The sequence below is a fragment of the Nomascus leucogenys genome, chromosome 11, assembly GCF_006542625.1.
Source record: "Nomascus leucogenys isolate Asia chromosome 11, Asia_NLE_v1, whole genome shotgun sequence".
Taxonomy (NCBI): Eukaryota; Metazoa; Chordata; class Mammalia; order Primates; family Hylobatidae; genus Nomascus; species Nomascus leucogenys.
The window spans coordinates 117,049,176-117,072,321 of NC_044391.1; the positions used below are offsets into that span (position 1 = coordinate 117,049,176).

The 23,146-nt window shown below is 44.3% G+C and overlaps 1 protein-coding gene across 3 annotated transcripts in view; it reads right to left on the reverse strand.

Annotated features, from left to right (window-relative positions):
• Positions 1 to 622: 622 nt before the first annotated feature.
• PCYT1A (phosphate cytidylyltransferase 1, choline, alpha) overlaps positions 623 to 23,146 on the reverse strand; it is a 49,496-nt gene continuing 26,972 nt past the window's right edge. For 2 of the 3 annotated variants that reach the window (XM_003280108.4, XM_030823011.1), the window contains exons 3-9: positions 21,754 to 21,853; positions 13,292 to 13,408; positions 12,435 to 12,586; positions 8,885 to 8,963; positions 8,277 to 8,419; positions 5,877 to 6,065; positions 623 to 5,225 (exon numbers count right to left, since the gene is read on the reverse strand). In XM_003280108.4, coding sequence (XP_003280156.2) covers positions 5,019 to 5,225; positions 5,877 to 6,065; positions 8,277 to 8,419; positions 8,885 to 8,963; positions 12,435 to 12,586; positions 13,292 to 13,408; positions 21,754 to 21,853 — 987 coding nt within the window. In that variant the 3' untranslated portion in view covers positions 623 to 5,018. The remainder of the gene's footprint in view (positions 5,226 to 5,876; positions 6,066 to 8,276; positions 8,420 to 8,884; positions 8,964 to 12,434; positions 12,587 to 13,291; positions 13,409 to 21,753; positions 21,854 to 23,146) is intronic. The other variant, XR_004032372.1, reaches the window with a different exon arrangement.

Below are 23,146 nucleotides of genomic sequence, written 5' to 3' on the forward strand. Positions count from 1 at the left end.
CAGAGTCTTGAAGAAGCCAGGGGCCCTGGAGAATAGACGGAAGGTGATCTTTCCCTGACAGGTGTGCTGCTAGGGCACCAACCACATGGGGCCCTGGGGTCTGGGTCGGCCTCACTTTGTGGGACAATGGCTTTTGAGTCTTCGGTGACAAGCTACAAAAGGAATCTCCTGACGCTGTGGTTCATGGAGCTTGATTTCTAAGGAGAGAATCAGCATGTGGAAGCAAAGGCACCAAGAGTCTAAGTAAAAGTCCCAAATCCATAAAATGCACCACACAAGTCAAAACACAGGACACGGCCGGGCGCGGTGCCTCACACCTGTAATCCCAGCACTTTGGGAGGCTGAGGCAGGTGGCTCACCTGAGGTCAGGAATTCGAGACCAGCCTGGCCAACATGGTGAAACCCCATCTCTACTAAAAACACTAATTAGCCGGGCGTGGTGGTGTGCGCCTGTAGTCCCAGCTACTTGGGAGGCTGAGGCAGGAGAATCGCTTGAACCTGGAGGCAGAGGCTGCAGTGAGCCGAGATCGTGCCACCGCACTCCAGCCTGGGCAAGAAGAGCAAAACTCCATCTCAAAAAAAATAAAAATAAAAAAATAAAAACACCACAGGACACAGAACATCAGGTAAAACCACATTGCCTTTATTTGGCTAAAGAACAAAATCCAAAATAAGTCAGAACAAACTAAGAACAGACAGGAAAATTACAGACTGAACCCCACTTGAGGAAAACTTCCCCACGGACTCACACTGGTGATGGGGCGAACGTTCACGACGAAGCCAGCAGTCCTTTCCAAGACTCTCTTGTCTTTTAGGGATCCTCAATACAAAACAACCCAACTAATCCAGGATATGTGTTCAAAACAGTCCATTTTCCCCCTCAAAAGGCGGGAAGGCCCACTTCAAACCTCCAGGAACACAACCCAAGTCATCCCAGTGTTAAACCTGGTGCTTCCGTTTTCTGCCTCAATCTGAGCGCTAACATAAAATCTTGGCAGACAACAATCTTTCTTCAAGAAAATTAACATTTAATGGTATAATCCCAAGAACATGTTCTACTTATTTACTTGGAAAAATAGAAGCTAGGGACCACTCTTTATCCCATGGCAGTCTATTCTATGAGAAAACAAGAACAATCATTGTTATGACTTTGAAAAATAGAACCTTTAAAAATACTTATATTGGTAAGTTTAAAAAAATATCATCAGTTAAAAACATTAAGGGGGCTTTCTTTTTCTACCTGTATTGGTTCAACTTCTGGTGAGACATGTGCTGATAGAAAATCTAGAAGCTATGGCTTTTAGGGAATTAAAGAAAAGCAGCAAAATATAATTGATTTGGAAAGATTTTGGATAAGTGATCTGGAACAGGATTAAAAAGGCAAAGAGCTCTTGAAAATAAGCTACCCATAGTCAAGATAATCCAGGAAGGCAGAATGACGCCCTGTGAACCACTGTGGAAAGAACATCTAGAGATGGTCTGACCAGCTGTGCAGCCTCCAAAAAAAATCACTATCGCTCAGGTGCAGCCCAAAAAAAACCACCATCACTCAGGTGCAGCCTCCAAAAAAATCACTATCAATCAGGTGCAGCCTCCAAAAAAACCACCATCATTCAGCCTAAGGAGTCATCAGCGATCAGAAAGTGTCAAAAGTTTTCTCAGCCTCCCTCATGTTTTTTCTCTCCTTCAGGATTTTCAACCTCCTCACATCCCTAACTTTCTCACCCAAGCCTCAGCAATATAATGGTCTTTGGCTCTAGCTATCAGCAATAGCTGCAACAGCACAAATGATCCCTTCCTAGTCCTCTCAAGTTTCAACCTCCATTCTTCAGTGCTTCTGAATCTAGCATAAGAGCAAGATTTCCGTTCGGCCCACCGGAAGGCAGTGGCTGCGCTGGCACCTCCCCGGCTTTCCATCCAGCCCACCGAAGGCAGTGGCTGCGCTGGCACCTCCCCGGCTCTGGCTGCAGGGCTCTGGCCTTCTGATATCTCACACACAGAGGCTCTGCTCTAAGGCCAACATTTCTGGCTCTCTCATCTTGGCCACATTTGGCCCATCCATGTTGACTGCTTTCTTGTGTGGGATTCAGGGAAACAGCTCCATAGCCTCAAACATTAATATCTGAAGATTTAGATCCCAGACGTTGTTGTGGTGTACACACCTCTAACCTCATTTAATTAGGCACAGATGACCACATTATGCAACTTTCCAACAGCTTTCTCCATCTACCCATGCTTGTCCAGCACCTCAGACCACATTTACCCCAAAGTATCTAACAGGCCACACCATAAAAGATTTTAGCTTTCAGTCAAATAGCTTTCAGTCAAAACGATTAGACTGAGGTGGTAGAAGCTCACCAAAAGGGGAAAGGGAGTTTCCCAAGAACATGTACGTTTGCTGGCCCCAGCAGTCTCAGAGGCCTGTCAGCCTGCAGGTCCCGTTCCAAGCACAGGGCATGCCAAGAGCAGCCCACTGAGGGCAGAGGAAGAGGGCTCAAACATTTGGGACCCAGACAATATATTTAGGAGGTGTGGCTCCAATAGGGAAGGAGGAGGAAAACCACGTTCTGGGCATCTCCCTGTCTATCCAAATACACTTGTGTAATGTGCACTCGGAGGAACCAAGTAGATGGGCTTCAGCACAGACTTCACTGCCCTTCCACACCAGGCAGAATCAGTCAACAGAAACAGGCAGGATTCCCAAAGAGAGAAGGCTGACGCAGAAAAGTTCACAGATGAGACTATATACGCTGGGTAACATGGGAAAACACTAACTTCAACTGTTTCAAAGACAGGATTCCAAGCCAAAGCTTGTGTGACTGGATTGGAGGAAGAACTGCGCTTCAGGAGAAGAGTTAGAAATGTCGTTGTCATGGGCGATCAGGATAACAAGAGGCTTCATTCTCCCTCGCCTCTGTGACGCTCATAACTTTCTGGGTGATCCAAGTTTTTGTATTATTATTATTATTTCTCTTTATTTCTGTGTGTGTGTGTGTGTGTGGTTTTGTTTTGTTTTGGAGACAGAGTCTCGCTCTGTCACCCAGGCTGGAGTGCAGTGGCACCATCTCGGCTCACTGCAACCTCCGCCTCCTGGGTTCAAGGGATTCTCCTGCCTCAGCCTCCCAAGTAGCTGGGATTACAGGCGCCCACCACCATGCCTGGCTAATTTTTGTATTTTTAGTAGAGGCGGGGTTTCAGCACGTTGGTCAGGCTGGTCTCAAACTCTTGGCCTCAAGTGACCCACCGGCCTCAGCCTCCCAAAGTGCTGAGATGACAGGCGTGAGCCACCGCGCCTTGCCTGGGTGATCCAAGTTTTAAGAACCAAGGTAGTCCTGCCGTTCAGGCAGTGATTCTAGCCTCTGACCCTCAGGCGGAAAGAGAGGTGTTACCAGAGTGTTTAGGGAGTGGACTATGAGATGCTCACAGTCCTAGCAGAGAGGCAAGAAAAGAGAAAATGTGGTTTTCTTAGCTGAAAACACTAAAATTCCACCCCCACAAGGGGTATTTATGAGTGACAGGGGGTGGGGCCTGGACATAAGCAATTTTCCCCTGAATCTAGCCACAGGATTACTGATGGTTGATGATCTGCTAGGCCACGTAGCTAAGTAGCTGAGGAGACAGGAGGCCAGGGCTTTAAAAGTTAGATCATGCTCAACAGCAAATGCTAAGCATTAGCATTCTTTGATTTGAAATTCAAGCGTCGAATCCCCCGGGCAAGCTAACAGGGGAGATGGAACCACAACCACCAGGCGTGTGCGAGAAGTGGGCAGAAAACCTACCACACTCTTGCCACGTGAGGGTATGCTCTGTGGCTTGCTGGAGAGGCGGCGGAGGGAGGGCCCTGCCAACTGCGGCTCTCAGAGGAATACAAAGACTGTGGACTGGTTCCAGTGAAGAATGTTCTTAAGAGGGACAGAGGTCAAGGTGATAAGGCTGTTGCTTTAGAAAGGAAGGTGTTTCCTACGCTTTCGCTTCTACATTCTGTGCAAATCTCTCTAATATGGCTATGACCAAAATGGATTAACATCAATTTCCAACAGCAGACATTTACAAAGTGTCCTTTGTAAAAGGCTAGGTAATATTCATAGCATTCAAATAGGAGTAGCAGGGCCAGGCACTTACTCCCAGTAGGAAACTAATCTCAGTTGAGTTGGTACAGGCTTGAGTATTGTCCCGCTCCTCTCATCATCGTAACCCTAAAGGTGTTCCTTCCTTCGAAGGTAGATGGCAGGAAAGAGACTGACAACAGCTCCCAAAGAACTGGGCCACAGAATTTTCTGAGAAGATGAACACAGCAGAAACACTGCAGTTGATGCCATGGGTCTGCTTCCATCCCCATCAGTGTCTTCATGGACCCCATTGGGTCCAACAAGAAACTCCTCAGGGAGTAAGAAAAGTTAGGCTCAGATCTCCTTCCCACAGCCACAACGACACCGGTGACGGCAGTACGTTGAGGGGATTTGTGACTGTAACTCTGCTTTTCACTTTTCCTTAAGGAAATCAAAATTAAGATATTTCTCCACAAATTACCCATCAGCATGGCTCATTTCGTGAAGGACTTGGCAAGCCACTTTGCTTCAGAACGGAAGGCAAATGCTATAGTATACCGGGAAGAAAAGGCCTCTGCGTATTACACTACCTCCTTCTTCTGCCCACTCCTCAGGGGCAAAACATTAGTTCTACATTTGAAAGACTAATTTTTTAAAAAATTAATAAAAATGACGATTTCCCTGTTGAGATCACGTGAACATAAACAGTGAAACAAAGCCCTGTTTCACTGGGGGGGTAAATGGATGCAGAGCAGCCTTCTAAGGTGCAGTCCCCCTCCTTCGTGTGGGTGAGTGACGTCACTTGGAGGACAGGCTGTTTTGGTTCCCCCAGTCCTAGGTCCTCTTGCCCCAGTTGTCTTTCCTTTGTAGCTGTCCTTAGGTTTAGTGTTGGGGTCACAATTTGGAATTCAATAGAGAGCTTCTGAAGGTAATGGGACAGAAGGAGAGGACGGGAAAGGAGGGGAAACATTAGTCTTCTTCATCCTCACTGATATCATAAGCTGCAGCCTTGTGCCTGGAGAGATTTGCTGGGGAGCAAGGTGGAGAAGTCTTGCCCGAGAAGGGCCATCGGAAAGAGGGGGAGGGGGAGCGCTCGTGAGTAGGGCTGCTGCTGGGGCTCTGCTTCGGGCTGATGGCCTGCAGCATCCGGCCCTTCCCCTCTTTCAGCATATGTTTCTGCAGAAACCGAAAGGAAGAGTCAGAGAAAAACCGTGGATCCTACTAAATCATCACTGAAGCCTCTGGGACTGGGATGTCTGTGCTGTACTATTTATTTAAGGGTTCTCACCTGCTGTCATCACCCGGGAAATTCCCCATTCTTCCCGAATAATCTAGTCTAGGATTATTCTCATCTATCCAAACACCTTCACAGACAGATCCTTCCTGATATCTAACCTAGGACTCACTTGCTCAATCTTGTATTTGGTTGAAAAGACTGCTACTCCCCAAAGACAGAACTCCCACCTTACCTGGGGTTCCTGCTGCAGCTACTTGTAGTGGAGGCTGCTTTCTTTTTATTGTTCTTTATTCTTTCCTTTCCTTCTATCTAAAATCATACCACAGATAAAAGCTGGGCAAGGCGACTTGCTTATCTTGTCACCAGATTTCAAGGTTGATAGAGAGCTGGCAAAATTATCTGGGAGAATGTGTAACGTCTTTCTGTAAAGATTTCAAAAACCTTGCTGGGGACAGTTGAAAGATAGTTCTGCCCAGATGAGGGGAGAGACTAGATAACTTCTTAATGTCGATGTCCCTTCCTGCTCGATGATTCTGTCATTCTCTCCGCAACATGGAACTCCCTACACTGTCCAGCGGGAAAGAACGTACCAGTGCCCCTTCCGGACCAAACATTTCCAGAAAACTTCCAATGAATTCTCGGGACTTCTCCTCCCACTTCTGAATGAGGTCAATGCTTTTCTCCTCCACCTTCTGAACAAATTCTTTTGACTTTTCCTCCACATCTTTCACTTTCTTCTTTACTTTGTCAACCCTCTCCTGCAAGTGGTATTTCTTCTCCTAGATAAAGAAGGAACTCTTTTGAGAAATAATGCTCACCTTAAACTTCTCTACCATAAGCGAACGAAAAAACATGGCTCAAGCACTCAATTGACACTGTTTTCAGTCTAGAATTTTGCTTTGCTTTAACCTACCCCACTCATCATTAGCATAATAACAGATAAGATATGCTGTGGATGTACACACAAGAAGTGGTAATTCTAATATTGTGGGCATTTGGGAATAAACTAAAAATATAGGCTATACCCAGTAACAGGCATGTAGCCAAATAGAGTCAGAGTTTTAAAGATAAAACATAAACTTGGAACATAAACATGCCCAGCATGACCCAAACCTCATTCTAGACGGAGACACAGAGGCAGCTAAAAGATCACTGCACAATACTGCCATGAATAAACTAATTACAATAGATTGAAAGAGAAAATACTGGATCTTTTACTTAATTAATCTGCCTGTTGTGCTGGATTTTCCCCTCTATCACTGGCTTATTGTATTATCTTAAATGAGTTGTGTTTTTTGCTTTTTGTTCCTTTAGTATTTTAAGATCCATTTCCCATTTGCAAAATGATGACACTCGTTGGTCTTACCGACTTTGCTAAAGATAAGGAAAATGGTATAAACCCTCTGGTGGAAGGGAAGGGAGTATTTAGTCAAATGAAAAGTATCCTTGGCCAGGCACAGTGGCTCATGCCTGTAATCCCAGCACTTTGGGAAGCCGAGGTGGGAGGACTGCTTGAGGCCAGGAACTCAAGAGCAGCCTGGACAACATAGCAAGACCTCATCTCTACTAAAAATAAAAATATAAAAAATAAGCTGGGTATGGTGGCCGGTGCCTGTAGTCCCAGCTACTCAGGAGGCTGAGATGGGAGGATCACTTGAGCCCGGAGGTCAAGGCTGCAGTAAGCCAAGATTGCGCCACTGTACTCTGGCCTGGGTGAGTGAGTGTGACTCTATCTCAAAGAAAGAAAAAGAAAAGTACTCTCATAATTTCCAGATCATAAAGAGGAAAGGGATTATGTATAGAATTTTTAAACACCTGATTTTTATGGGAAAAATAAAGCTATAGTAAGTAAATTAATAAGAGCTAGGGTTTATCTGCCTAGATAAATCATATTTAGATGTAATCATTTTATCCATTCTTACAGCACAATTTACAGAGATGGGAGGAGGTCAGGGAGCATGGTAAACTGGTTACGTAGAAGACATTAAAGTTAGCAGCTTTCTTCTTTTTAAATCGATTTTATTGGGGTCTAATTTACATACAAAATGTATAGTGTTGGCTGGATACAGTGGCTCATGCCTGTAATCCCAGCACTTTGGGAGGCCAAAGGGGGGGGCCGATCGCTTGAGGCCAGGAGTTCGAGACCAGCCTGGCAAACGTGGCAAAACCCCATCTCTGCTAAAAAAAAAAAATACAAAAATTAGCCAGGCCTGGTGGCACATGCCTGTAATCACAGCTATTCAGGAGGCTAAGGCACCAGGAGACAGAGGCCGCAGTGAGCCGAGATCACGCCACTGCATTCCAGCCTGGGCGACAGAGCGAGACCCTGTCTCAAAAAGAAAGAAATACTATATATATATATATATATTTACATGAGTTTTTTTGTTTGTCTGTTTGTTTAGAGATGGGGTCTCGCTATGTTACCCCCAGACTGGTCTCAAACTCCTGGCCTCAAGCAGTCCTCCCGCCTCAGCCTCCCAAAGTACTGGGATTACAGGCATGAACCACCATGCCCAGCAAAATATATACAGTTTCTAAAAGGCAATATTAAGCTAAGATAAACTTAACTTCCGTCAATCCAAATTTAAAACTCAGGTCTATGTGGGAAGTGGTGTGTCGGGTCTCCCTATCCACACGAGGAGAGGGTTCATAGCCTTTAGCAGGTTTCCAAAAGATCATCCAACCAAAAAAGAAAAAGGAAGTTTAAGAGACACCGTTTTCCATTTATTAACGGAAATACTGTACTATATAAATCACTCATTTATTTAGTTGGCTGTATGGCTTTATACGAATGTGTTGGTACTACACCATAACGGCAGAAACTGTCTGTTTCATCCTTTTTGTGAACAGTTAACATAGTGGTAATTCATTCACTGAACTTTTGGGAGTGATCATTAGAGCCAACTGCAAAGCCAGTTCAGCTAAGATGGAGTGGGAGGCAACATGTATCCTACAGAGTCAGGCAACTCTGGGGTGAGGCTGGAACTCACGTTGATAAAGCTGACATTGAGCTCCTTTGCTGTGTAGCCCCTCTGCAGGTTCCGCCTCGCATACACATCATAATCCCGCACAATTCGGGTGATGATGTCTGATGTGGAGATGCCTTCTGTCCTCTGTGTTGGAGCAAACATGCCTAACTCAGAAACATACAGACAAACACTGTGAGGTTCTGGTTAGCTCAGGTATTAAGACTAAATGGAAACTGGGGGCAACATTCCTTTCCTCAAAAAGAAGAATCTGTTATTACTAAATGAAACTGAAAGATACTGATATACAGAAGGTAGACTGAATCAAAGGCCAGAGGTAAGGCAAAGAAGAGTTACATAGCCCTAATATTAAGAAAAATATGAGAAAGGTTTCCTGAAATTAAGAGAGATATCCAAAGTAGATGTTTAGACCAAGAATTGATGGATGTCATGAACTGACAACAAAGAATTGATGGGTGCTATGCTCATCTTTACCTTTTATCCAAAATGTGGCCTGAAAGAGGATGTTGAATTTCTAATGTACACATTTTCCTCTGTAAAGTAGCAACATGGCTGAACATCTGCAGCTGCCCGAGATCCCCTAAAGTGAGGAAGCACATCAGCTCACTCACCTGCCTCCTTGATGTGCTTATAAACATCATCACTTCCAGCAGATGAATAAGGAATATCATCATGGGCTACAAAATCAATCTGAAAATAAGGAAACATCATTAAAATCCATGATAACTGCCATTCAGGAAGACCCAGTCAATGTTCTCAGGCCCAGAAAAGGGACAATAGGCAGAGGCCAGGCCTCAGTGGACTTCGTATCTCTCTTTGCTTTGCTCATAAATTCTACAGTCTATTCACAAACCACCCAACCTAATAATTTATGGAGTATACATATGAAGTTAGCCAGCTGCTTTTGTAGCTATTTCTCCTAGTCTACTAGGACTGTTACCCTCACTCTGTATACCAGTCATCTTGCTGTGGTCAATAGGGCCAGAGGGTTTGCTGGTGAACCGGTGAGTGGGTGGAGCCTAGGAAAGAAGGAAATCTCCCTGTCCTGGGTCTGGAAGGATTTGGTCAAATAAGGGTTTCTAAAAGTATGAGAAAGGCTGGGCGCGGTGGCTCATGCCTGTAATCCCAGCACTTTGGGAGGCCAAGGCGGGTGGATCACGAGGTCAGGAGTTCAAGACTAACCTGGCTAACACGGTGAAACCCCGTCTCTACTAAAAATACAAAAAAATTAGCCACGCATAGTGGCAGGTGCCTGTAGTCCCAGCTACTTGGGAGGCTAAGGCAGGAGAATTGCTTGAACCCAGGAGGCAGAGGCTACAGTGAGCCGAAATCGCACCACTGCACTCCAGCCTGGGTGACAAAGCAAGACTCTGTCTCCAAAAAAAAAAAAAAAGTATGAGAAAGAGGTTACTCCTTTCTTAACTAGTTTCTCTCAGTCCGTGAGAAAAGAGGGAAAATAAAAATAGCAACCACGAGCCCTCTGACTGGAATAGATACATCTATTCTCCTGAGAAATACAAACCCAAAGCCATAAAAGAAGTTTTATCCTCAGGGTCTATCATTTTGCTACCTTTTTTTTTTTTTTTTTTTTGAGACTGAGTCTCGCTCTGTTGCCCAGGCTGGAGTGCAGTGGCACAGTCTCGGCTCACTGCAACCTCTGCCTCCTGGATTCAAGCGATTCTCCTGCCTCAGCCTCCCGAGTAGCTGGGACTACAGGCGCATGTCACCCCACCTGGCTAATCTTTGCATTTTTAGTAAAGACAGGGTTTCACCATGTTGGCCAGGCTGGTCACGAACTCCTGACCTCAAGTGATCCACCTGACTCGGCCTCCGAAAGTGCTGGGATTACAGGCGTGAGCCACTGTGCCCAGCGATTTTACTACTATGAATATCCTTTGCAAGGGCAAAAAGAATGATACTGGGGATCAATAATGTTGTTTGGAGATGTGCTAAACTTCACTTACTCCTTCCCGAATGGGCCACCAGCCTTTTGCTGATAATTACTAAGATCACTATACCATCCCCCAGAGACCACAGGAGTGTGAAGCATGTTCATTGGGACTATGTCAGAGACTCTCAGCCAGCATCTCAATTACTCATGAACAACTTGTCAGGGATCCATAGGCAGCAAAGTAAAGAATAGGAGGCCGGGCGGATCACCTGAGGTCAGGAGTTCAAGACCAGGCTGGCCAAAATGGCGAAACCCTGTCTCTACTAAAAATACAAGAAATTAGCCGGGCATGGTGGCACGCACCTGTAATCCCAGCTACTCGGGAAGCTGAGGCAGGAGAATCACTTGAACCTGGGAGGCGGAGGTTGCGGTGATCCAAGATCACGCCATTGCACTCCAGCCCCGGCAACAGAGCGAAACTCTGTCTCAAAAAAAAGAAAGAATGGGACAAGCAAAACTCAAGGTTGAGTATATATTGTTAACAAAGAGAAAAGGGGAGTTAGAAATTCTCTAACTTCATACTTCTGTCTGGGCCTGTGGGCTGTGATGCTGAGAATAAACTTGCTTACCACCTTTGGTGCCACTGGCTGCTAAGTGTTGATGTAGAAAAGCCAGAGAATTATAAAAGGTCTGTCCTAATCCTCAATCGTTTTAATAAATATCCCCTCTTCAGGCCTACCCACATATTGCTTTAGAAGCACTTTGGCTGCCTTTATTCCTTCTGCCTCACTGAACAATTTACCTACAACATTCCACGCGCCCCTGTAGAGAACTGACAACATGCCTGCTGTTTCCTCAGGCTTGGGGACCTCTAACCTGGCCTAATCAATCCTTCTCATCTTTTATACCCACCTTTTGCAGGAAACCTGTGGCTTTTTTTTTTTTAAGTAGAGACAGGGTCTCGGTATGTTGCCCAGGCTGGACTTGAACTCCTGGGCTCAAGCGATCCTCCCACCTTGGCCTCCCAAAGTGCTGAGATTACAAGCATGAGCCACTGCACCTGGCTGAAATCTGTTACTTTAATGTGGGAGAAGTAAAAGGACGTAAGGGGTTGATAATAACTTACTAAGAAACAGTGAGAAATATCCTTGATTTCTGATTCCACCCAATTTCTAGCCTAAGATCAAAGCCCTAAAACGAAACTTAAGCCAAGAAAAGGCTATGTTAATCCATCTTATTTCCTGGTAATGTGACCGTCTTCAGAGTTCACCTGGGGCTATGGATATTCTCAGGAGACTGGCATGTTCTAAGGGTAGACGTGCCTATGGTGTGGGGGGAAGGTCGCGTAACTGGTGAGTTCAGTTCCCAGCCCTGCCAATGGTGTAACTTGCAGCAAGTTCAGTTCCCAGCCCTGCCAATGGTGTAACTTGTGGCGAGTTCAGTTCCCAGCCCTGCCAACGGTGTAACTTGTGGCGAGTTCAGTTCCCAGCCGTGCCAATGGTGTAACTAACTTGTGGCGAGTTCAGTTCCCAGCCCTGCCAATGGTGTAACTAACTTGTGGCGAGTTCAGTTCTCAGCCCTGCCAATGGTGTAACTTGTGGCGAGTTCAGTTCCCAGCCCTGCCAACGGTGTAACTTGTGGCGAGTTCAGTTCCCAGCATTGCCAATGGTGTAACTTGTGGTGAGTTCAGTTCCCAGCCCTGCCAATGGTGTAACTTGCAGCAAGTTCAGTTCCCAGCCCTGCCAATGGTGTAACTTGTGGCGAGTTCAGTTCCCAGCCCTGCCAATGGTGTAACTTGACTTGTGGCGAGTTCAGTTCCCAGCCCTGCCAATGGTGGAACTTGTGGCGAGTTCAGTTCCCAGCCCTGCCAATGGTGGAACTTGCAGCAAGTTCAGTTCCCAGCCCTGCCAATGGTGGAACTTGTGGCGAGTTCAGTTCCCAGCCCTGCCAATGGTGGAACTTGGAGCAGGTTATTTGGTTTCTCTAGGCCTTGTTACTCATATGTAGAGTGGAAATGACAAACACACCACGGGATTGTTGTGGACAGAAAATGGAACAGAATGGATGTAAAACTGCTTGCAAACCATCCAGCCCCATATAAACGTCAGGGATGACTATTATCACTAGTGATATCACTGTCATCTCCTACGAAACTTACATAAGAGGTAGAAGTAAAACAGGGCTAGTGGAAAACCAGCCTACGTGCCAGCAGCCTTGAGAGTTGAGGGGATTCTGGAACAACGAATGGGAATATGTGTCCGGTTTCTTACCCGGTGTTCGGCCAGGAATTCAGGTGTCAGCGTCCAGGGCGCATTCCTCACCACCTCATCCACGTAGCGGCAGTGCTGGACTGCGTCATAGCGCTCATTCTCGTTCATCACCGTGAAGCCTTTGAAGTTGTGTGTGAGCTCATCACTGCAAACTGAGTTCACCACATCATAAATTGTGGGTCGGAGTCCTCTTTGCTTAGCAACTCCTCAGCCACCGACCTCTCCCATCTTCTCCCACTGCTTAGGACTGCAACCATCTTCCCCAACTGGAGGAAAGTCTTCTAAAGGTAGTTGAACCTGGGTAACAACGCTTTTCCTAATGCAGTGTATACCTTCAGGAGCAACACTCACTAAAGAGTATGTTCATACTTTGGAGAAGGGACGGTACAACAGGTGACCAAGATCTTTGACTCTGAAATAAACCTGCTGTGCATGTCTGCATCAATTAAGTCCTTAAACATGTTTTCCTGTTTTATTCACACTGGACTGGACCACCTAACATTTCCTTGGCAGACTTTTGTACTCCAGTTGATTCAAAATGATAAACTGAAATCTAAAGCAAATGTTTTTAAAGTGGACAACAGAAGCCATTGTTGCTCCTGTGACCGCAGAAACTCAGCTAAAAACAGTGAGATAAATGTCAGACATCACAGTCAATGAGCTTGAAGCTCCTCTCTCCAGGTTTAGTTTGCTGGTACTCCATATACTTCATGTGTTTTAGAGAGGCTGTACTACATCCTTCATTTAAAAACGGAAACAAGAGCCAGTGTACTCAGGTTATAAAGACAGAAGAGAAAGACAGGTTCTACTGACATCTTTTTTTGCATAGCACCTGAAGTCATCAAATGTTTTCTTACCTCCCACAATGAGGTACGTATTAGGGAAAAGGTTCTTTGCTTGCATCAGAGCTCGGGCGTGACCAGAGTGAAATAAGTCAAATATTCCATCGGCATAAACTCTCACAGGTCGCTCACCTAGATCCAAATGAAAGAGTTGATCAAAAATACTTTTTATTTTTATTTTTATTTTTATTTTTGAGACCAAGTCTCACTCTGTTGCCCAGGCTGGAGTGCAGTGGCGTGATCTCGGCTCACTGCAACTTCCGCTTCCTGGGTTCAAGTGATTCTCCTGCCTCAGCCTCCCAAGCAGCTGGGATTACAGGTGCATGTAATCACGCCTGGCTAATTTTTGTTTTTAGTAGAGACGGGGTTTTTTCTTGTTGGCCAGGCTGGTCTCGAACTCCTGGTCTCAAATGATCCGCCAGCCTCAGCCTCCCAAAATGCTGGAATTACAGGTGTGAGCCACCGCGCCAAGCCACAAAAATACACTGATTCAATATCTTGTACTTGGCAAATGGAAATGGCCCTGTGTGACAGTTCCATGACTGCATACTCCTTTCTTTTTTTTTTTTTATTTTTTTCTTGAGACAGAGTCTCACTCTGTCGCCCAGGCTGGAGTGCAGTGGCGCGATTTCGGCTCACTACAACCTCCGCCTCCTGGATTCAAGCAATTCTCCTGCCTCAGCCTCCTGAGTAGCTGGAACTACAGGTGCCCGCCACCACGCCCAGCTAATTTTTTGTATTTTTTCTTAGTAGAGACCGGGTTTCACAGTGTTAGACAGGATGGTCTCGATCTCCTGACCTCGATCCACCGCCTCGGCCTCCCAAAGTGCTGGGATTACAGGCGTGAGCCAACGCGCCCGGCCCAACTGCATACTCCTTTCTTTAGGTGTTTTCTGGGTATTCACCCTGATTTTGGGGGTAGGTTGGGTTATGAAAAATAACTTGACTATAAGGACTTTTTCATTTTTTTTGAGACAGGGTCTCACTCTGGCACCCAGGCTGGAGTGCAGTGATGTGATCACAGCTCACAGTAGCCTTGATCTCCTGGGCTCAAGTGATCCTCCCATCTCAGCCTCGCAAGTAGATGGGGCCACAGATGCACACAACCACGCCCGGCTAATTTTTTTTTTTATTTTTTGTAGACACCAAGTTGCCCAGGCTGGTCTCAAACTCCTGGACTCAAGCAATTCCACCTTGACCTCCCAAAATGCTGGGATTCCAGGTATGAGCCACCATACTCAGCCTATAAAGAGATTTTTGACATCATCAATCTGCACTAACTGCGTCTATTAGCCTGGTTGTACCAAACTTGTCAGGCACAACAAATAACAGAGAACTGTCAACTGAGAAGCCCGGAAACGATTTCCTGGGGAACAAGACTAATTCCACAGCCAAATAAACACTAAAAACAAAATCAGCATAACGGTTCATCATGCTTTAAATAATAAATCTAAGGGGTCCATGTAACTTATTCCCTTTATGTGAATAAAGGAAGAGCTATTTTACTGCAGCAGAAAATGACAGGGGCATTTACATCATTTGGAAAAGATACGTCAAAGTGTCATCAGATACACTATGCCGAGGCTGAGGATCAGATACACTATGCCGAGGTTGAGGATCAGATACACTATGCCGAGGTTGAGGATCAGATACACTATGCCTGAGGTCTTGCAGGGATCAGATACATACCACTATGCCGAGGTTGAGGATCAGATACACTATGCCGAGGCTGAGGATCAGATACACTATGCGAGGCTGAGGATCAGATACACTATGCCGAGGCTGAGGATCAGATACACTATGCCTGAGGTTGAGGATCAGATACACTATGCCGAGGCTGAGGATCAGATACACTATGCCTGAGGCTGAGGATCAGATACACTATGCCGAGGCTGAGGATCAGATACACTATGCCGAGGTTGAGGATCAGATACACTATGCCGAGGCTGAGGATCAGATACACTATGCTGAGGCTGAGGATCAGATACACTATGCCGAGGCTGAGGATCAGATACACATGAGGATCAGATACACTATGCCTGAGGTCTATGGAGGGGATCAGATACACTATGCCGAGGCTGAGGATCAGATACACTACGAGTGAATCAGATACACTATGCTGAGGTTGAGGATCAGATACACTATGCCGAGGTTGAGGATCAGATACACTATGCCGAGGTTGAGGATCAGATACACTATGCTGAGGCTGAGGACCAGATACATCTCCTTCCTGTCTTCAGGGCAATGAATCAAGGAGAAGGAAAGTGGTTCTCAGGAGGTTTATGAATTTTTGTTTTCAAAAAGCTTTATTCATAAATAAGTAGATTTTAAACCAAGAAATCATACACTGCTGAAAGGAGTATCAGCAACTTTCAAGAAGGGCAACTAGGTAGTAACTATCAAAAGACAAACGACAAATGCTTATAGCTTGGCCCAGCTATTCTAATTCTGGGAATTATCTCACAGTAAATGTAGATGTTATTCATGCAGTACTGTTTATAATAGCAATAGTCAGGAAATGATCTAAATTTAAATGAAAGACTGAATATAGCATAATACACCCACTAAAAGGTGGAAAGATATATAAACGATTTACTCAGATATTCACAGAAATGGGTAATATTGGTGGCCTGTTATAGGGATACCAGGTGGCTGTGAGACAGGTCTTGAGAGGGAGACATTTTACTTTATGCCCTTTTTGTATTTTATGCATATTAAACTGTGGGAATGTATTGATTTCATTTGATTTGATTTTTTGAGACAGGGTTTGGCTCTGTCGCCCTGGCTGGAGTGCAGTGGCATGGTCTCAGCTCACTGAAACCTCCACCTCCCAGGCTCAAATGATCCTCCCGCCTCAGCCTCCCAAGAAGCTGGGACTACAGTGCACACCACCACGCCCAGCTGATTTTTGTATTTTTTGTACAGATGGGGTTTCACATGTTGCCCAAGCTAGTTGTATTTTTATTTATTTATTTATTTATTTATTTATTTGAGATGGAGTCTTGCTCTGTCACCCAGGCTGGAGTGCAGTGACATGATCTAGGCTCACTGCAACCTCTGCCTCCCGGGTTCAAGTGATTATCCTGCCTCAGCCTCCCAAGTCACTGGGATTACAGGCGAAAGCCACCAAGCCGGGATAATTTTTGTATTTTTATATTCATATCCCGTGTTGGCCAGGCTGGTCTCAATTTCCTGACCTCAAGTGATCTGCCTGCCTTGGCCTCCCAAAGTGCTGGGATTACGGGCATAAGCCACCATGCCCGGCCCAGGCTAGTTTTATAATACAGGAAATAAAAATTTTAAATTAAATATACCAATCCAATGGAAAACTAAGAATTAATTTAACGGATTTAAGAGTCAGAAAGGTCATAGCTCGAGCTTTCCAACCAGCTTTCTTCCTCTGTAACCTTCACTTCCTTATGCCTCAGTTTTCTCACCTATGAGAGAAAGCAAGCCGGGTACAGTAGCTCACACCTGTAATTCCAGCACCTTGGGAGACCAGGGCAGGGGGACTGCTTGAGCCCAGGAGTCTGAGACCAGCCTGGGCAACACAGTGAAACCCTATCTCTATTAAAATTATTTTTTACTGCCAGCATGTGTCAACTAAAAAAAAGAAGAAAAATAAATATTTTTTAAAAGATAATTTTTAATAAGACAAAGCAAAATAAAACAAAATCTGAGCATATAATCTCCCTTCTATATCCCAGAAGTCACTGCATTGGCTCTATGCCTATTAAAAAATAATACATTAAAAAGATTTTTGGGCCAGGCACGGTGGCTCACGCCTGTAATTCCAGCACTTTGGGAGGCCAAGGCAGGCGGATCACCTGAGGTCAGCAGTTGAGGCCAGCCTGGCCAACATGGTGAAACCCTGTGTCTACTAAAAATACAAAAATTAGCTGGGCGTGGTGGTGGGTGCCTGTAATCCCAGCTACTCGGGAGGCTGAGGCGGGAGAATCTCTTGAACCCAGGAGACGGAGGTTGCAGTGAGCTGAGATCGCGCCATTGCACTCCAGCCTGGGCAACAGAGCAAGACTCTGTCTCAAAAAAAAAAAAAAAAAAAAATTGAAGTATCCCAGAAGTCATGTCCATGAAGTAACTAACATACTTCCATTTTCCCTAAAAAAGTCCAGAGGGGCTACGATCTCACACTATTTGATCCTGAAACGCAAGGGATTAGAATATACAAATTAAGACTATTTTGTTGTTTCTTTGCTACTAGACGGCATACAGCAGGGAAATTTTGCCCAAGAAACACATTGCCAGGATGGTGGCAACAGCACAGAATGCTGTTGATCAAGTGGCTGCTTGCAGCACAGCTAATCATCCTATGTTAGGCCAAGTAGATCACTGAACCTTTTCTCAGACCAATCCCAGATGCGCCTCTTGCTCTCCCCAGTGCTTCCCCAGCCTACCAGCATCTCAACTGGCCACCATTCCATCCTGTCTTTGGCACACCCAGGCTGACATATTAACCAAACGGCCAGAAGGGGTCACTGTTGAACTAGTCTGGGAAGAAAGCTAGCGTTAGCCATTCTTTTACCAAGTGGCTATGGGCCAGGATAACCACACCCCTGATTTAATGTACATTATAGTATACATAATTATATTTATATAAATTATATACTTTTAATATAATTTTAATGTTTATATTATATCATGTACTATATAATACATATTTAATATCATTTATATATTATGTATATATTATATATGTATATATGTTATATAGATTTTTTTTTTTTTTTTGAGACAGACTCTCACTCTGTCGCCCAGGCTAGCGTGCAGTGGCGTGACCTAGGCTCATTGCAACCTCCGCCTCCCAGGCTCAAGTGATTCTCCTGTCTCAGCCTCCTGAATAGCTGGGATTACAGGCGTGTGCCACCATGCCTGGCTAATTTTTTGTATTTTTAGTAGGGACAGGGTTTCACCATATTAGCCAGGATGGTCTCGATCTCCTGACCTTGTGATCCACCCCACCTCAGCCTCCAAAAGTGCTGGGATTACAGGTGTGAGCCACCGTACCTGGCATATATATATTTTTTTTTTTTTTTTTTTTTTTTTTCAAGCTAGGATCTCTGTCACCCAGGCTGAAGTGCAGTGGTGCAATCATGGCTTGCTGTGGTCTAGACCTCCTGGGCTCAAACAATCCTCTCACCTCAGCCTCCTGAGTAGCTGGAACTATAGATGCACACCACCACACCTGGCTAATTATTAAAATTTTTGTAGAGATGGGATCTCACTGTATTGCCCAGGCTGGTCTTGAATTCCTAGCCTCAAGCAATCCTTCTGCCCTGGCCTCCCAAAGTGCTGGGATTACAGGCATGAGCCACCACACTCAACCTCTGTATATTATTAACAGCAACTCCCTTTCATGCTCAAAACTGTCCTGATTTGGATGATAAATTATACGGTTTATATGGATTATGAATTATATGCTGCACCACTGGTGATTAAGTAACCATATGTCCTCCTTTAGGCAGAAGAAACCTGGGTTTCAATTAATGATCTCTTTTGATATATTTATTCTCCCAAATACCTACCACCGAAACATTCTGTTGCTAACAGATTTCCATTGCCCTTCACACTCTCCCTTTTCCTTCCTTTCTCTGAGTTAAACATATTGCTGATTTTTTTCATCTTCCAAAAGATTCCCAGAGCTGACCTTCTTGTCTCTCAAATCATTTGTTTTTCTCTAAGTAGAGAATCTTCTCCTAGATTATACAACCTCCCTCGTAAAAACCTGGGGAGCAGGAGGGGGGTGTTGGGACTTCACTAGAGCATGTGCATTCTTTATTGCCTTATTCCTTGTCCTGCACTGGCATGAATGCAGTTACCTACTTGGTGATTTAACATAAAACAGTCAGACAAAATGAGATCTAGGAGAAAAACCAGAGTTCAAATTAAGCTGGCAAATTTATAGGCTAATTTGCGGCTGTCTGTTCCACCAAAAATACAATTATTTTGCTGAAGGCCCTTCTATTCTAATGCTTACAATGAGTAGCACCATTCCCGGGTGAGGTTTGAGCTGCAATTCTATCCCACTAATTATGTTTTACTGTAGAGGAGCCTTCACTTCTTAGTTACTGGACCTTAATTGCTTTATGTACATAATGAAGAAACTATAAAGTAGATAATCTTGACAATGACTTATTTGTGAAATCGTATAATTCTAAAATTAAAAACAATTATACTAGTCAGGACTTGTTAATTATAAGCTTTCAAACTTGGAAACAGGCCCGGCACGGTGGCTCACTCCTGTAATCCCAGCTCCTTGGGAGGCTGAGATTTGAGAACTGCTTGAACCCAGAAGGGAAACGTTGCAGTGAGCTGAGATCACGCCACCGCACTCCAGCCTGGTTGACAAGCGAGATTCTGTCTCAAAAACAAAACAAAACAAAAGACCATCTTGGAAACAGTACACATATTTTCAAATTTTATGTACCACAAATGATATATAGACAAATTAGCAACAGACTGGGTAATGCAACCCATCAGATCAAATCTAAATGAACAGCTGATTGTAGATGTGTGTCATTAGAGAGTACATAAAAAGTTCTTGCCTTCAACAGCCTCTACTATCACATCTGAATGTGAACCCTCAACTATCTTCTGGCGTTTTGAAGTTAGACCTGGCTACCATTACACTGATCCATACAGTCTCTGGTTTTCCCTGTCATTTTACCCTGCCTCCAGGAGCCTACCTATTACCCAAATAAGGGAAGCCAAACTCAAAAATCTTATCATGAATCAGAGGGTTGTGATCAATATGAACTATATCTAAACATTTTTTCTAAAGGAAAGGAGTCTCTGGAATTAGCCTCTTTTTTGTTGAGGACCCAAAACCCACAATACATACACCCAAGATAAGGCCAAAGGGTAGGTGTTAAAATTCCCAGTATTGGCCGGGTGCGGTGGCTCACACCTGTAATCCCAGCACTTTGGGAGGCTGAGGCGGGTGGATCACAAGGTCAGGAGTTCAAGACCAGCCTGGCCAACATGGTGAAACCCCATCTCTACTAAGAATACAAAAATTAGCCAGGCGTGGTGGTGCATACCTGTAATCCCAGCTACTTGGGAGGCTGAGGCAGAAGAATCGCTTGAACCCGGGAGGAGGAGGTTGCAATGAGCCAAGACTGTGCCACTGCACGCCAGCCTGGGCAACAGAGTGAGACTCTGCCTCAAAAGAAAAAAAAAATTTCCTGGTATGATACTGTACATCGCTTCTATTTGTTTTTTCTTTGTTTGTTTTGAGACAGGGTCTCGCTCTGTCACCCAGGCTGGAGTGCAGTGGCATGATCTCAGCTCACTGCAATCTCTGCCTCCCAGGTTCACGTAATTCTCATGCCTTAGCCTCCCGAGTAGCTGGGACTACAGGTGCCCGCCATCACGCCCAGCTAACTTTTGTAGTTTTAGTAGAGATGGGGTTTCACCATGTTAACCAGGCTGGTCTCGAACTCCTGACATCAAGTGATGATCTGCCCGCCTTGGTGTCCCAAAGTGCCAGGATTACAGGTGTGAGCCACTGCTCCTGGCCCACTTCTATTTGTATTTCACTGTTCTTCAGTTACAACAGAGACCAAACATACCAACACAATTAAGTAGCCACAAATATACTGTATATGCTGCAAATGCACAGATTTGTGGCTATAACCCCCTCTTATTCCCTGGTGTCTGTCTGAGTCTTAGTTCAGCCCTATGTCTACAGGGTAGACAGAACACTTAGTACAGTAATCAGAAGAAGTGAAAAAGGATTGGAAAAAAAGGGAGAATTAGGGAATCTACAGAGAAGAAAGAATATTTGCCTATAGGACTTTGTATTCATAACAAATGCTCTTGGAAGTTTCTTTTATAGTGATCTCTAAAACCAATTGCCCCACATAAGAAAAGCATCTCGAATATATATTAGTAATTTATGTGTCAAAAACTGCTAATTAATGATGTAAATTAAGCATACAAATAAAGAGCAAGGGCCTTGAAAATATTTTTTTAAACCTGGAAAATTATAATATCAGTAAAAATAAAATTAAGTGATGAGCATCTCCCAACTTGGGATATTTTTGTCCTCTATCAATCGGCAGCATCACAGCCAGCTGACAGAACGTAGAGAGGTGTGGGGAATTCTGAAGGCTATGAAGAATGTGACACCTTGACATATGATTTGGACGTTATAGAAATAGATAAGTTCATAACTCAGCTCAGGCTAATATAATATCGTATTGCTTCTGTTTTACTGTATCTCATAGCTGCAACAACAGCCCAGGAAACAGGTGCATAATAATAAGGAAAAAGTGAAAGTTTATGGAGTGCAGTTACCCTTCTAAATAGAACATCAAGGCAGGTGGGAAGAACCCCTTCGCCGCTGGCCTTTGCAAGTAAACAGAGGGAAGTATATACAGAGCAGGTGTGTATTTGATAAAGACAATGGAATGCTAAAAACAATAGTCAGACAACAAATTAAGAAGGTATTTACTTACAAGGAGTTCCTCTGCTGGCTTCTTCCATAGTTACCCTGACATAGGGCTTACTAAAGTCAACTTCAATTTCATCAGAAAAAGGAGCTGGTTGCCGTAAGCCCTTAAGAAATGGAAAGTGAAGGAAATGAAAGTTCAACTCAATGGCATACACTGTAATGCTAAAAAAAAAAAAAAAAAAAAAGCAAAAAAAAGATGAGAGAAAGGCGATTGATTTCCCTATTACAGATGGCTTCATTTAAGAGATTTCGTTATTCCCGCCTGTAATCCCAGCACTTTGGGAGGCCGAGGTGGGTGGATCACGAAGTCAGGGGATCGAGACAATCCTGGCTAACATGGTGAAACCCCGTCTCTACTAAAGATACAGAAAATTAGCCAGGTGTGGTGGCGTGCACCTGTAATCTCAGCTACTCAGAAGGCTGAGGCAGGAGAATCGCTTGAACCTGGGAGGCAGAGGTTGCAGTGAGCCGAGATCATGCCATTGCACTCCAACCTAGGCGACAGGGCAAGATTCCATCTCAAAAAAAAAGACAGTTTTTGTTATTCCTAAATATTTTATTCTACTTGATGCTGTTGTGAATGAAATTGTTTTCTGAATTTTATTTTTGGATTGTTCCTTGATATTATGTAACAGTGCAATTGATTTGTATTTGTGTTTGTGTAATTGAAATTTTCGGTATATTGATCTTATGTCCTATGACTTTGCTAAAGTTAATTATCAGTTCTAGTATCAGTTGTTGTTTCATAGATTCCTTAGCATTTTCTACATATAATATCATGTCATCTGTGAAAAAAGATAGTTTTGCTTATTCTTTTCCAATCTGGATTTTTCTTTTTTTTTTTTTTTTTTTTTTTTGAGAGGGTCCAGCTCTGTTGCCCAGGCTGGAGTGCACTGGCACCATTTCAGCTCACTGCAACCTCCAACTCCCCAAATCAAGTGATCCTCCCACCTCAGCCTCCCGAGTAGCTGGAAGCTGGGACTACAGGCATGTACTACTCAACACCCAGCTAATTTTTTATTCTTGTAGAGACAAGGTCTCACTACGTGCCTAGGCTGGTCTCAAACTCCTGGCCTCAAGCAATCATTCCACCTTGGCCTCCCAAAGTGCTGAGGTTATAGGCATGAGCCACCACACCCAGCTAATTTTTTGTATTTTTTTAAAATTCAATCTCCATAGAGACTGTCAAAAATTGTCAATGCTGACTATATTGCAAGTTGTCACAGAGGGGTATTGGGAAAAGTTTTCAAGGAGTAATAACTGCGCCTCAGATAAACCTCAGTGGTCTGTGCAAAAGCTATTTTATTACTGCTACTGTGCAAAGCTATTTTTTTTTAATTATTATTTTTTTAGAGATGGGGTTTTGCCATGTTGCCCAGGCTGGTCTCAAACTCCTG